The sequence below is a fragment of the Haematobia irritans genome, chromosome 5, assembly GCF_050003625.1.
Source record: "Haematobia irritans isolate KBUSLIRL chromosome 5, ASM5000362v1, whole genome shotgun sequence".
Taxonomy (NCBI): Eukaryota; Metazoa; Arthropoda; class Insecta; order Diptera; family Muscidae; genus Haematobia; species Haematobia irritans.
The window spans coordinates 49,919,633-49,934,218 of record NC_134401.1 but is presented as its reverse complement, the minus strand read 5'-3'; the positions used below and the strand labels follow the sequence as shown (position 1 = coordinate 49,934,218).

The following is a 14,586-nucleotide window of genomic DNA, read 5'->3' as shown; positions in this document are numbered from 1 at the left end:
GTTCCACCAAGACAACGCACCGTGCCACAAGTCATTGAGAACGATGGCAAAAATTCATGAATTGGGCTTCGAATTGCTTCCTCACCCACCGTATTCTCCAGATCTGGCCCCCAGCGACTTTTTCTTGTTCTCAGACCTCAAAAGGATGCTCGCAGGGAAAAAATTTGGCTGCAATGAAGAGGTGATCGCCGAAACTGAGGCCTATTTTGAGGCAAAACCGAAGGAGTACTACCAAAATGATATCAAAAAATTGGAAGGTCGTTATAATCGTTGTATCGCTCTTGAAGGGAACTATGTTGAATAATAAAAACGAATTTTGACAAAAAAAATGTGGTTTTCGTTGTTAGACCGTGGACCTATCAGCCAACCTGTTATTATAAAAAAAATGTTTTTTTTTTCGAAAAAAAAAATATTTGGTTGTATTTGTTTACAAGTTTCTTTCAGCATTTGCAATAAATATATAAATATCCCTTAGGTTAGGTTAGGTATAGTGGTAGCCCGATATTTCAGGTTCATTTAGACTATTAAGTCAATTGTGATACCACAGTGGTGAACTTCTCTCTGAGTGCTGCCCGATTCTATGTTAAGCTCAATGACAAGGGACCTCTTTTTTATAGCCGAGTTCGAATGGCGTTCCACATTGCAGTGAAACCACTTAGAGAAGCTTTGAAACACTCAGAAATGTCACCAAAAAAATATTTGGTTGTATTAGTTTACAAGTTTCTTTCAGCATTTGCAATAAATATATAAATATCCCTTAAGTTAGGTTAGGTATAGTGGTAGCCCGATATTTCAGGTTCACTTAGACTATTAAGTCAATTGTGATACCACAGTGGTGAACTTCTCTCTGAGTGCTGCCCGATTCTATGTTAAGCTCAATGACAAGGGACCTCTTTTTTATAGCCGAGTTCGAATGGCGTTCCACATTGCAGTGAAACCACTTAGAGAAGCTTTGAAACCCTCAGAAATGTCACCAGCATTACTGAGGCGGGATAATCCACCGCTGACAAACTTTTTGGTGTTCGGTCGAAGCAGGAATCGAACCCACGACCTTGTGTATGCAAGGCGGGCATGCCAACCATTGCACCACGGTGGCTCCCTAGCACTAACGAAGCTTCATGAAAATGGGGGTTAATGTGCGAATAAGTTGTTTCAATTTCATTCCGTATACAGCCTTATCGAATGCATGTTGATCTTACGTCCTATCCTTATGTACGGATGTTGTAAAGAAATCCAAACCGAGTGCTTGCATTCATGCTGGCATAAGCGCATTAGAGAGCTATCAAATGTATTATCTTATACTTGGGGTAAGCTTTCACTAACAGGGACTAAGTTTAGTCCAACAGAGGGACTGACTGACCGACCGAATCCTTGCCGCCTAAAGAGGAAACGGAACAATATCAAACAAAAAAAACAACTAAGGGGTCTGAGTCTGCTGATTTAAAATTCAAATTAATTTTCAACAAATACAAAAGTAAAGGACAAAGAAGAGCTTGTTTTCCTTGGCAGTTTGGAGTATTCCTTTCTCCCAGCATGATAAATACAAGTGCATGAACAGGAGTAGCTTGTTTAGTTTTGTTGTATGCTATGTGAGTTAGCTAAATAGCATTTGGAAGATTAAACGGGAATATGCTGAATGAATTGAAGGTAATTTGCCAAGGGATGTGGGGGAAAAAAGGAGAGACATTGTGAAATAAGCTTTATATCATAGCAGTATAATATAAGATGGGAAAAGGAACCTGGGCGGTTTTACAGGAAATGATCAACAATTGACTAAAGGTTTGCTTAGTGAAATTATAGTTTTTTCTTTTTTTTTTTAATTTCAAAACTAAACGTAAAATTGGAAAGCTGGCCTTTAAAGTCAATGACTCGTTAACGGATAAAATTATATTGCAAAATTACAAACAGCACTGGTAATATTTATAAATCGGAATAGCAATCGAAAAGCTCACTCAGCTTCATGTGAAGGAATTTAAAAATTCTTACGAATTTAAGGCACAACAAGTTTTTCAGCGATTGTTTATCACCTGTCAGCAATGTTGGTGACGTTTGTAAGTGTTAGCTTAGGTTGAAGAGAGGATTCAGGTTGATCTATCTCATGTCGGCTGACATACACTTAAGCAGGGGTGGCTCCCTGTGGTGGTGCAATGATTAGCATCGTGGGTTCAACCCCACACTGAAAAAAAGCATGCCCGGTTCCAAAGATTTTGTGTTTACTTTAAAAATTTTGGTATTGATTCCGAGCCAAAGAAGCGGAGAATACAAGTAAGGATACTTTTAAGACACAATTCTCTTTTAAATTTAGGTTTTGTATTCTTCTTCTTGGAAACAAATTTTAATTTTTCGTTTTTTCAGCTTTTCTTTTTTTCTTCATATGCTATCAAAATCCTTTAAAAACGAGTTAACGACAACTTTATTTTCCAAATACAGACTCGACTTCCAGTAGAAATTATGTTATGTTTCAAGTCAAAAACGTCTTTAAAATTAAGTGTTTAAAAACAGGTCCTATTTTTGAACGATTTTTTGCTTTGTTGTCAAGATGCAAAAAGGCAACAAATTTAAGTCAAATCACTTAATTATAAGGACAATACGACTTCATTGAAAAGTTTATCGACTTTTGGACAAAGAAAAAAACTTTATATTAGAGAAATGCGTCTTTTATCTATAGGAAATTTTGTCAAAATTCTTCTTCTATAGACAATTTGGTCAAAATTTTATTTCTGTAGAAAATCTTGTCAAAATTTTATTTCTATAGAAAATTTCGTCAAAATTTTATTTCTATAGAAAATATTGTCAAAATTTCATTTTTATAGACAATTTGGTCAAAATTTTATTTCTGTAGAAAATCTTGTCAAAATTTCATTTCTATAGAAAATTTTGTCAAAATTTCATTTCAATAGAAAATTTAGTCAAAATTTTATTTCTATAGAAAATTTAGTGAAAATTGCATTGCTATAGAAAATTTTGTCAAAATTTTATTTCTATAGAAAATTTTGTCAAAATTTTATTTCTATAGAAAATTTTGTCAAAATTTTATTTCTATAGAAAATTTTTGTCAAAATTTTATTTCTATAGGGAATTTTGTCAAAATTTTATTTCTATAGAGAATTTTGTCAAAACTTTATTTCTATAGAAAATTTTGTCAACATTTTATTTCTAGAGTAAATTTTGTCAAAATTTTATTTCTATAGAAAATTTTGTCAAAATTTTATTTCTGTATAGAAAATTTTGCCGAACTCCCATTTTTATATCTCCAGCATTTGGAAGACGATCACCAGTCTCTTGGTGTTGTGGTTCGAAATCGAGATCTTATTGCAGCTTGCTGGATTTGACAAAATTTTAATTTTAAAATTATTATTGATTTTCTACAGCAAAGCCTTTTTTTATTTTTTTTTTTTTCAAAAAAGAAAAAAAAACTTGTCGAAAATGTTTTTGGGATTTTTGTGAGCAATTTAAATTTAAATTGGGGATTTTTGGGGACGAAAAAATCATAGTTTGGGGACAAGAGCCAGAAAAATACTGGCAACACTGGTCCTGCATTTTGTGTAAGGCGTAAGCGAATATTAGGAACATACAGCTTTAGATTACTTGCGGACCTGGAAAATGTTAACTTAAGCAGTCTGCTAGTGTTTTTGGAACAATTTGGTTGGTTCCACAAAGGAAAATAATCGAGTAGGTTCAGCGGTTAAAACTAGAAGTGTCGATATGTATTAGGTACTTTTAGTTAATGTCGTATCACAATGTACTGAATAGTCTAAGTGAACCAGACAATAAATCCCGCTGCCACTTTAACCTAACCTACCTTAACTACGAAATCAAGACCTTTTTCAATGCGAAACACAAACCCAGTACCCAACTTAACATAAACAAGTAAGTAAAGTCTAAAGTCGGGCGGAACCGACTATATTATACCCTTCACCGCTATGTAGACAAACATTTGTGTTACCATCTCAACTATTTACTTCAAATTTGCAGGGAGCTATATAATAATTTGCATTTCCAGACACAAAAACTTTAATTTTTTGTAATTCTACAAAAACTCTAGAATTAAAATTTAAATCGGCTAACGCCGTGGCATGAAACACAATGTTAGTAAAAAACAAGTAAGTAAAGTCTAAAGTCGGGCATGGCCGACTATATTATACCCTTCACCCCTATGTAGGCCAAAATTTGTGTTACCATTTCAACTACTTCACATTTGCTGGATGCTATATAAAGAAGACAATTTTTTTACTACTACAAAATCTCTAGAATTAAAATTTAAATCGGCTAACGCTATCCAGTTATTTGGAGGAAACTTCCATTGAAAATGGGTCTAAAATATGTAACAGTCTACCATATTTCCCCAACTCTGGTGTACGTATATATGGGAGCTATATATAATCTGAACCGATTTTGACAAAATTTGACATGTATAGTTAGAATAATAATTCTGCTATCTATGTGAAATTTCACGTAAATGGGAGTATAACTTTGGCCCCCTGGTTATATGAGTGCAAATCGGACGGAAGATATATATGGGAGCCATATCTAAATCTGAACCGATTTCAACCAAATTTGGCACAATTACCGGTACTACTAAACGTACTCCTTGTGCGAAATTTGAAGCAAATCACGGCAAAACCCTGGATTTTGAGGCCATATAAGTTCAAATCGGACGAAAGATATATATGGGAGCTATATCTAAATCTGAACCGATTTTAACCAAATTTGGCACACGACAACGTTAAACGTACTTCTCGTGCAAAATTTGAAGCAAGTCAGGGCAAAACTCTGGCTTTTGAGGCCATATAAGTGCAAATCGGACGAAAGATATATATGGGAGCTATATCTAAATCTGAACCGATCTCAATCAAATTTACCAAGCATTGGTCAATTCTACTCTCTGTGCAAAATTTCACGAAAATCGGTAGTAAACTTTGCCCTCTGTTGCCATATGAGTCTAAATCGGACGAAAGATATATATGGGAGCTATGTCTAAATCTGAACCAATTTGGCTGATATTTCGCAAGTTTTTCGAGACTCATAAAAAATTTGGATGTACGGAATTTGAAGAACATCGGCTGATAAACACGCCAATTATGACCAGATCGGGGATAAATATATATGAAAGCTATATCTAAATCTGAACCGATTTTTTCCAAAATCTATAGCGATTGTCTTTGTTCCAAAAAACGACCCTATGCCAAATTTGAGGACGATCGGACTTAAACTGCGACCTGTACTTTGCGCACAAAAATACATGAACAGACAGACAGACGGACGGCAAGACAGACAGACAGACGGACATCGCTAAATCGACTCAGAATTTAATTCTAAGACGATCGGTATACTAAACGATGGGTCTCAGACTTTTCCTTCTTGGCGTTACATAGAAATGCACAAACTTATTATACCCTGTACCACAGTAGTGGTGAAGGGTATACAAATGTGTCCACTCAGAACAAAGGGTGATGATTGAATTTATTCATTTCCTGGAGACACAAAAACCTATTTACTTTTGTTGAACTACTGAATATAAAATACTCAGCTTTATGCTTTTAAAATTACACAAACATCAGGTTTTTAAATTTACATACAGGTTAACGAAAATAATAAAAAAATCACTTTGTATTTTTTTTTTTCATTTTGAAAGGGGTTTGTTTTAAATATGCGCATTTGGAGTACTATAAAAATTCCCTGAGATCGAATCATTGAAAGTGACAGCTGGCCAAAGTAAAATATAAAAACAAAATTGCAAAACATTTTAATCCTGATTATCATTCGGATTGAAGAGTTCCTCAAATGCAGATAAAGACTCTGAATGTGAATGCACATTTCTGTCTGGCATTTTAAACATTTCATCCCCTCCCCGTGATTCAACGCATAGGAAATATGCATTCACATTAAGTCGATGCAGACCATATTGACCAATCAACTCTAACAACAAAGGATTTGAATGCATAATTGTGATAATATCCTGAATAAATGAAAGGAACAGAAAATCTAGGTGTGGGATGGAGGATAAGTGGGAAAATGCAGCAGGATTTTGACATTTTGCATTCAGCAAAAATAATCTATGTTTAATTGAAAAGCGCCACATATCATTAATATGCATGAGCATGCAAATTCCCAGACTTAGTAGTAATTCCTACAGCTCTATTAAAAAAAAATCCTCTAATTGAAAAAATATGAAAATATTTTAAATTATTTCCATATGGTCAAATCCATAGAAAAACAAAAAAATGGATGGTCGTTTTTTCATAATAAACTATGATTTCCAATTTTATTATTCTTTTTATTTTCGAAATGGCATTTTTCAAATAGATACTACATGTAGTACTGGCAGCTTAAATTGTAACAAAAATATCAATTATTTGATATAAATGGTGAATTTTAAATGATTGCAAATAAAACCGTACAAGAGAGCAGATATTTAAAATCATGATCCGGTAGACACATTTTTGTGTTCATAGTAATCATTTAATAGACAATACTTGCTCGCATTGAACATGAACTTCATTATCTGTATTAAATTTATAAATATTGTAAATATTTGGCAGATATAAAAAAATGGGGTTTTGTCGAAATCGGACAGATAAATAGCAAAGGCTTTTGGGTTACAACGAAAGGCGTACACTGAAAAAACACTAAACTCACCAGGAAGTAACATTTTGGTTAATTTTAGAAAATTTGGATAGTTTTTAGAGATTTTTAACTAAACACTATTACAAATAGAGGTGTGCGCGGGACTGAAATTTCACTCACACTCACGCACATTCAGGAATCAAACTGTTTATTCACGCACGCTCACGCACGATACATGTTGTAGCCAATCCCACTCACGCACATTCACGAAATGAAAACCAGTACTCACGCACGCTCACGCACGAACTACTTTTAAGGACTCACGTTCACGCACGATTCACGACAATTCTTGTGATTCAAGACAAATTCACGAGCCTCACGACATTTTCCAAACGGAAATCAGCAAAGGTAACAAACTTCAAAAATAGTTCGAGAGCTAAATTAATTTCATTTAACATACGAGTATGAATTAAATCTTGATTTTTTCGTGAGCGTGACTACGCAGAAATTTTATTCACGCACACTCACGAACCGATTTTATTTCTCACGCACGCTCATGCACGACATATTTATTTTAGTCCCATTCACGCACATTCACGAGATTTGCTTTGGATTTTGTGCACGACTCACGTGATTCACGTGTGAATCACGCGTGTCACGAGAATTTCGTGTCACGCGCACACCTCTAATTACAAACGCTGACACCACGCCGATATCACAAAAATAAGTAAATATTTTTCGACAAATTCAAGAAAATGTATTACACATAATTCTTTTTTTCACTTGTTAAAGAACATTTTTTAGTTTGAAGGAAAAAAAATTGAGTTCAAAATTGCAAGAATGTCTTTAGTGCCATAGGAACCCAGCAAAAAAAATTGAAGTACTTCTAAGGGCACAACTTTAAAAGCACTTCCAAAAAATGTCCTCCAAAGATGTTCTTTATTTTAACTACTCGGGAAGTTATTTTAATTCAATTTTTTAGAACTCGGTTTTTTCATATTTATAAAACTTTTTTTGTTTCAAATAGCTTAAAAACAACGTAAGGAATAACAAAATGGTACAAATTATTTAATTTTTTCAAAAAAAAAATGCTTAATCCAATCTAGAAAAATTTTTGAAAATATTTGATGTCAAAAGTTTCGAACAAAGGTTAGAATGCATTAAAAATCATAAAAAATTATACAAAAAAATATTTATTCGGCAACATATAACAATTTTTTTTATACCCTGCGCCACACTGTGGAACAGGGTATTATAAGTTAGTGCATATGTTTGCAAAACGAGATAGACACATGGTGTCTTTGGCAATAATGCTCAGAGTGGGTCCCTGAGTTGATCTAGCCATGTCCGTCTGTCTGTGAACACATTTTAGCGATCAAAGTCTAGGTCGCAGTTTAAGTCCAATCGCCTTCAAATTTGACACAAGTTCCTCTTTTGGGCCAGAATATAACCCTATTGATTTGAAGAAATCGGTTCAGATTTAGATATAGCTCCCATATATATCTTTCGTCCGATATGCACTTATATGGACCCAGAAGCCATAGTTTTACCCCGATTTGCTTGAAATTTTGCACCAGGAGAACAATAAGTACTATAGCCAGGTGTATAGTCAAGTGTGCAAAATTTAATTGAAATTGGTTCAGATTTAAATATAGCTCCCATATATATCTTTCGCCCGATATGGACTTATATGGCCCTAGAAGCCAGAGTTTTACCCTAATTTGCTTGAAATTTTGCACCAGGAGTACAATTAGTAGTGTAGTCAAGCGTGCTAAATTTTATTGAAATCGGTTAAGATTTAGATATAGCTCCCATATATATCTTTCGCCCAATGTTCCGTTATATGACCACAGAGGTCAAAGTTGTAGTCCAATTGACGCGAATTAAAATACTAAGTATGCATGTCAAATTTGGAAATCGGTTCGGATTTATATATAGCTTCCATATTTATGTTTTTCCGATTTGGGCAAAAATGGCCAAAATACCCAAATTTTCCTTATAAAATCGCCACTGCTAAGTCGAAAACTTGTAAAAGCGACTCAAAATTTCCTTTATTTCTAATACATATCTACCGACCGATAAATCATAAATACACTTTTGCGAAGTTGCCTCAAAATTGGTTTAGATTAAAATGTTTCCCATATGTTTTTACTAACATAGTGTACCATCCCAGGGCATTAGTCGACTTAAATTTTAAGTCTATAGATTATAAAGTTTGTTCAGATGGAGTCAGATTTAAATGTATGTATTTGGGACAAAAACCTTTAATATAGCACCCAACACATTTGACGGATTTGATGTAGTATCGAAAATGTGGATTTACAAAGCGGTGCAGGGTATAATATAGTCGGCCCCGCCCGACTCTAGTCTTGTTTTATTTTACATCCAAAACAGTGAATTCGGATCACACCTTAAGAAGTGAAGCACATTCATTGCAACGGCTGTGGAAATTGTGAACATCCGTCCTATGACAAGCCCATGTTAAATTCATCGCTTCTACGCCAATTTTGCACCACTTCCGGCTCCAAAAAACGCATTTTCATTACTTTTTTGGCGACGCTTTTTTTTGCTTGGAAGTTCAAGATGGGCCCATTTGCAGTAAAATTTACAAATTCAAAAAAAAAATGAGCTAGTTTGTAAGAAGTACGAATTTTGTAAATCTTTATGCTGCATTTGTGTATAATTTTTTCCCCGGTTTTTAGTTAATTTAACTTACGTACGCAAAAAATATTCTCCAATCATAATAATTCCATAAACTAAAGTAAATTGGCTTTAGTAAAATAGAGGGTTCACTTTTTTGTGAGTGTAGCTAACACAGTAATGAAAATGTTCCTTTTGTCGTGGTGCAAAATTAAGTCAGAAGCGATTAATTTTACATGGGCTTGTCATAGGGCGGAATGGCTTTAGGCATCCGTTGCATTGATTTTGTATCAGTTTGTCAGATGTGAAACTATTTCAGTGTTTCCGATTCTATTTAAAGTAATTAGGACAAATTAAAAAAAATTAAAATTTTCACAACGTTTTCGATTTTTATTTTTATGCAAAAATGTTTTGAATAATGCTTGTATATATTTTATCGCAAATTTAACGTTTGCCTAAAAATGAATCGGTACACTTTTCAAATATTTTTTTGCATTTTTGCATTGTTTTAATTTATTTTATATTATTTTAATTTATTTTATTTTCTTTTTTATTTTATTTTTATTTTATTTTCTTTTATTTTATTTTATTTTATTTTATTTTATTTTATTTTATTTTATTTTATTTTATTTTATTTTATTTATCCTGACTATGTTTCAAACCCACTAAAATTCAGACAATTTAAATTTATTGCAAAAACTTCGAATTTGTATATATCGCCTCAAAAGACCTTCTTGGGAATTGAATATAAAGTCCATTTACAGCAATTAGGAAGAACTTCCATTTTTGTTTTTGTTGGATTACAAAATAAATTTTATTAGTATTCACACACACAAAAAAATTTCACGAAAATTTTTCCAATTAAAATTTTAATTGAGTTTTAAAAAATATTTAATTAAAAATTTAATTGATTCAACAAATTTTTTAATTGAAACAAAAATCAATCACAAAAATAATAGTATCAATTAATTTTTTAATTGGATCAATTAACTTTTTAATTGACCTTCAATTAATTTTTTAATTGATCATTTCTGTATTTGAAGACATTTCTGTGATTGAAGACATTTCAATTAAAAATTAATTGGATCAATTAATTTCGTGATTGAATCAGAAAAAAATTTTTTTGTGTGCAGAAAAACATATCACCAAAAGTTTTCCAATTAAATTTTAATAGAATTTTAGAAAATATTCAAATAAAATTTAATTGGTTCAACAAATTTTTCAATTGAATCAAAAAGTAATTCTATCAATTATATTTTTAATTGGAACAATTTTAATGTTATTGGAACATTTTATTTTATTTTATTTTATTTTATTTTATTTTATTTTATTTTATTTTATTTATCCTAACTATGTTTCAAAGTGAATCACAGTAAAATTCAGACAATTAAAATTCATTGCAAAAACTTCGAATTTTTATATATCGCCTCAAAAGAACTTCTTGTGAAGTGAAAATAAATTCCATATATAGCACTTACGAAGAACTTACATTTTTTTTGTTGGATTACAAAATAAATTTTATTATTGTTCACAGAAAGAAATATCACCAAAAGTTTTCCAATTAAAATTTTAATAGAATTTTAGAAAATATTCAAATAAAAGTTAATTGGTTCAACAAATTTTTTAATTGAAACAAAAACCACACATTTTTTGTGTTTAGCCGCAGTAGTACAGGATTCTACAGTAACAATGCTATTTCTACTCTCTGTGAAAATTTTCACGTAAATTGGATTACAACTTTGACCTCTGTGGTCATATGAGTGAAAATAGGGGGGAAAGATATATATGGGAGCCATATATAAATCTGAAACGATGTCAACCAAATTTGGCATGGACAGCTACAATATTAATTCAACTCCATGTGCAAAATTTAAAGCAAAGTAGGACAAAAGTCTGGCTTCTGGAGCCATATAAGTGTATATCGGGCGAATGATATATATGGGAGCTACATCTCAATCTGAACCGATTTAACCAAAATTCGGTGCACTTTACGACACTATCAATTGCACTCCTTGTGCAAAACTTGAAGCAAATCAGGCTGAAATTCTGGCTTCTGGTGTCATATTAGTATATATCGGTCGCAAGATACATATGAGAACTATATCTGAAACTGAACCGATTTCTTCCAAAATGAATTTGAAGTCGATTGGATTAAAATTGCGACGTAGACTTTGATTAAAAAAATGTGTGCGCAGACAGACGGATGGACATGGCTAGATCGACTCAGGGACCCACCCTGAGCAATATTGCCAAAACACCGTCGAAATCGGTCCATAATTGCGGAATTACCAGCTAAAACAAAACTTCATACACCCGAGGTGACCACCTTTCAATGCCTACAGTTCAGCCCGTGGGGCCACTAGGGACCCAAAACTGGAAAACTTAGAGAAAAACTCCTCAGTTTTCATACAAAGAAAAAATGATGTACAAAAAAACCGATTTAGAGCTACTGTACATCGGCTCAAACAACTGCATTTTTGAGAACTCAAAACATCGATTTGATAGGTCATCCGCCATATAATCCTGACTTGGTACTGAATGACTTCCAGTTCCTTCTAGTAAAATGAGAAATCAACCTTTTTCGACACCTGAAGAAGCGGTTGATGCGTTCAGAATGCATGTTTTGGAGATACCTCAAGCAGAGTGGCAAAAGTTCTGAAAAAATTGATTCAAACGCATGCAAAAGGGTATAGATTTTAATGGGGAATATTTATATTATTTTTAAATCAAAGGAATATTTTCTTTGAGTGGGAGTGGAATCGAAAACGTTGTGGGAAAACACCTTGACATTCTGTTTAAAAACATCGCTCATATGTGTTAGTATCCCAGCAAAAAATACTTCAGCAGTAAGAGTTTAGTTGCGCTTTTAGGTATACAATAAAGTAGGCAGTGCATGCACACTGCATGAATCGGTGGCAATAACGTAAACGAGTAATCAAACTAGTTTATGGTCATTCATTTACGTTATTGCAACCAATTCATGCAGTATAGATGCATGAAAGGTAGTGCTGTTTTCCATCACGCCAACAATGCTATACTGAAGATTATATATCACTTCTGAGCAATATTTCTATTAAAATGATCAATTATATCAGTGCTTTGTAGAAGCTGCTCTAAATCGGGACATCGCCCACAAAAATCAGCGCTGATTCGGTTGTTTTCTAAGCAGTTGGTACTGCCTTACAATCCTGCTGAAATAGTGCTCCATTTTTTTTGCTGGGATAGTAATTCCGTAGAGTTGATTAAGGATATCAGCCGTCTTACTTGCTTTAACCCACTCTCCAAAATGTCCAACATTTTGCACAAGTAAGCCAAATGAAACTCAAACTCATGGTGGACGGTATGTGACCTTCGCCTCCGTTAAAACCTAGTGCCATGTTTACGATTTGTATGTACATGAAAATTATACATAAAAATTTCACAACAAATCCATATCGACAAATTCTATTTCACGACCACTAATAACTTCATTAGTGGCGCAAAATATTTATATTCTAGCATGTATACAACTAGGAACTAATTACCACAATATTGTTGTTTTACAACATTATTATTAAGCATCATAATCATAAAATGGAAATAAAAATTTGAAAGTACAATAAATGGCAAATTTGATAGAGCCAAAGCATAACAAGCAAAAAGAGAAAAAAATTTGCTTACCACAGCCAATGGTTTCATCGGAACCATCATCACAATCCGGTTTAGAATCACATTTCCAGCGCATTGGTATGCATTTGCCATCATTGCATGTGTAATAGGAGGGTGGACAAGTTTCTGAAATTAGAAAAAATCAAATGAACTTAAAGTTGAATGAAATAGATTAAATTTGAATTGAAATACACTGAAAGGAAAATTATTTCGTCGAATAATTTGCCATAAATGTAAACACCACCAAAGTTTTTCTAAGATGATTCTTAGGCTCGGTTACTAAGAAGCAACGCTACCGCCATGCCACTTTATCGGCAAATGTGCCACTTTTTCGCTGTGCTACTAATTCACATAATTTTTATACTTTTTGGCACATTTTTACCACAATATGCATTTTGCAACTAATTACTTTCTTAGTGCAAAAATATTTTTAAATTTTGGCCATGGATTACTTTAAAATTTTGAAAGTGATCGATGTCTTAATATAAAATCGAACCTATGAATCGTACCTACTATAAGTTTGAGAACTTCTTCCTTCTCACAACTATGAAGAAGGCAATTGTGACGTCTTAAAATATGTAAAGAAATTTATTATAGTACACTGAAAAAAATATTGTCGTGAGGTCAAAGATTTCATGTCTTTAAAATACGAATGCAAATTTTGCTTAGCATAGAAGGCGCATTTCTCTAAATAAAAGTTTTTTTCCTTGCCCAAAAGTCGATAAACTTTTCAAAGAAGTCGTATTGTCCTTATAATTAAGTGATTTCACTTAAAAATGGGTATCATAACATGAAAGAAAAAATGTTTGGGCTAAGGTCAACTTGACTTTAATAATTCAGAAAAATTCTTTAAATTTAATCAAATTGTCTGTAAATTTGTTGTTTTTTGCATCTTGACTACAAAACAAAAAATCGTTCAAAACACTTTATTTTATAGACGTTTTTTACTTGAAACATAGCATAATTTCTACTTGAAGTCGAGTCTTAATTTGGAACATAAAGTTTTCGTCAACTCGTTTATAAAGGACTATGATAGCATATGAAGAAAAAAATTTGAAAAAGCGAAAAATTAAAATTTGCTTCCTAGAAGCAAGTACACAAAACCCAAATTTAAAAGAGAATTGTGTCTTAAAAGTATCCTTACTTGTAACAGGTTGGCTGATAAGTCCCCGGTCTGACACATAGATGGCGTCGCTAGTATTAAATGCATATTATTTTTATATTATACCAATCTTCAAATGATTCGTGTCAAATTTTGACGTCTGTAAGTCAAGCAACTTTTGTTATTGTGAAAAAAATGGAAAAAAGGAATTTCGTGTTTTGATAAAATACTGTTTTCTGAAGGGAAAAAATACGGTGGAAGTAAAAACAGGGAAATCAACAATAATTGATTGGTATACAAAATTCAAGCGTGGTGAAATGAGGACGGTGAACTCAGTGGACGCCCGAAAGAGGTGGTTACCGACGAAAACATCAAAAAATCCACAAAATGATTTTGAATGACCGTAAAATGAAGTTGATTGAGATAGCAAGGCCTTAAATATATCAGAGGAACGTGATGGTCATATCATTCATCAATATTTGGATATGCGGAAGCTCTGTGCAAAATGGGTGCCGCGCGAGCTCACATTTGACCAAAAACAACAACGTGTTGATGATTCTGAGCGGTGTTTGCAGCTGTTAACTCGTAATACACCCGAGTTTTTCCGTCGATATGTGACAATGGATGAA

At 33.0% G+C, this 14,586-nt stretch overlaps 1 protein-coding gene across 1 annotated transcript in view; it reads right to left on the bottom strand.

Moving 5' to 3' along the window:
• LRP1 (LDL receptor protein 1) overlaps window positions 1–12,975 on the bottom strand; it is a 70,633-nt gene extending 57,658 nt beyond the window's left edge. Inside the window, exon 1 of the mRNA XM_075313397.1 lies at window positions 12,868–12,975. Coding sequence (XP_075169512.1) covers window positions 12,868–12,931 — 64 coding nt within the window. The 5' untranslated portion in view covers window positions 12,932–12,975. The remainder of the gene's footprint in view (window positions 1–12,867) is intronic.
• Window positions 12,976–14,586: the final 1,611 nt, after the last annotated feature.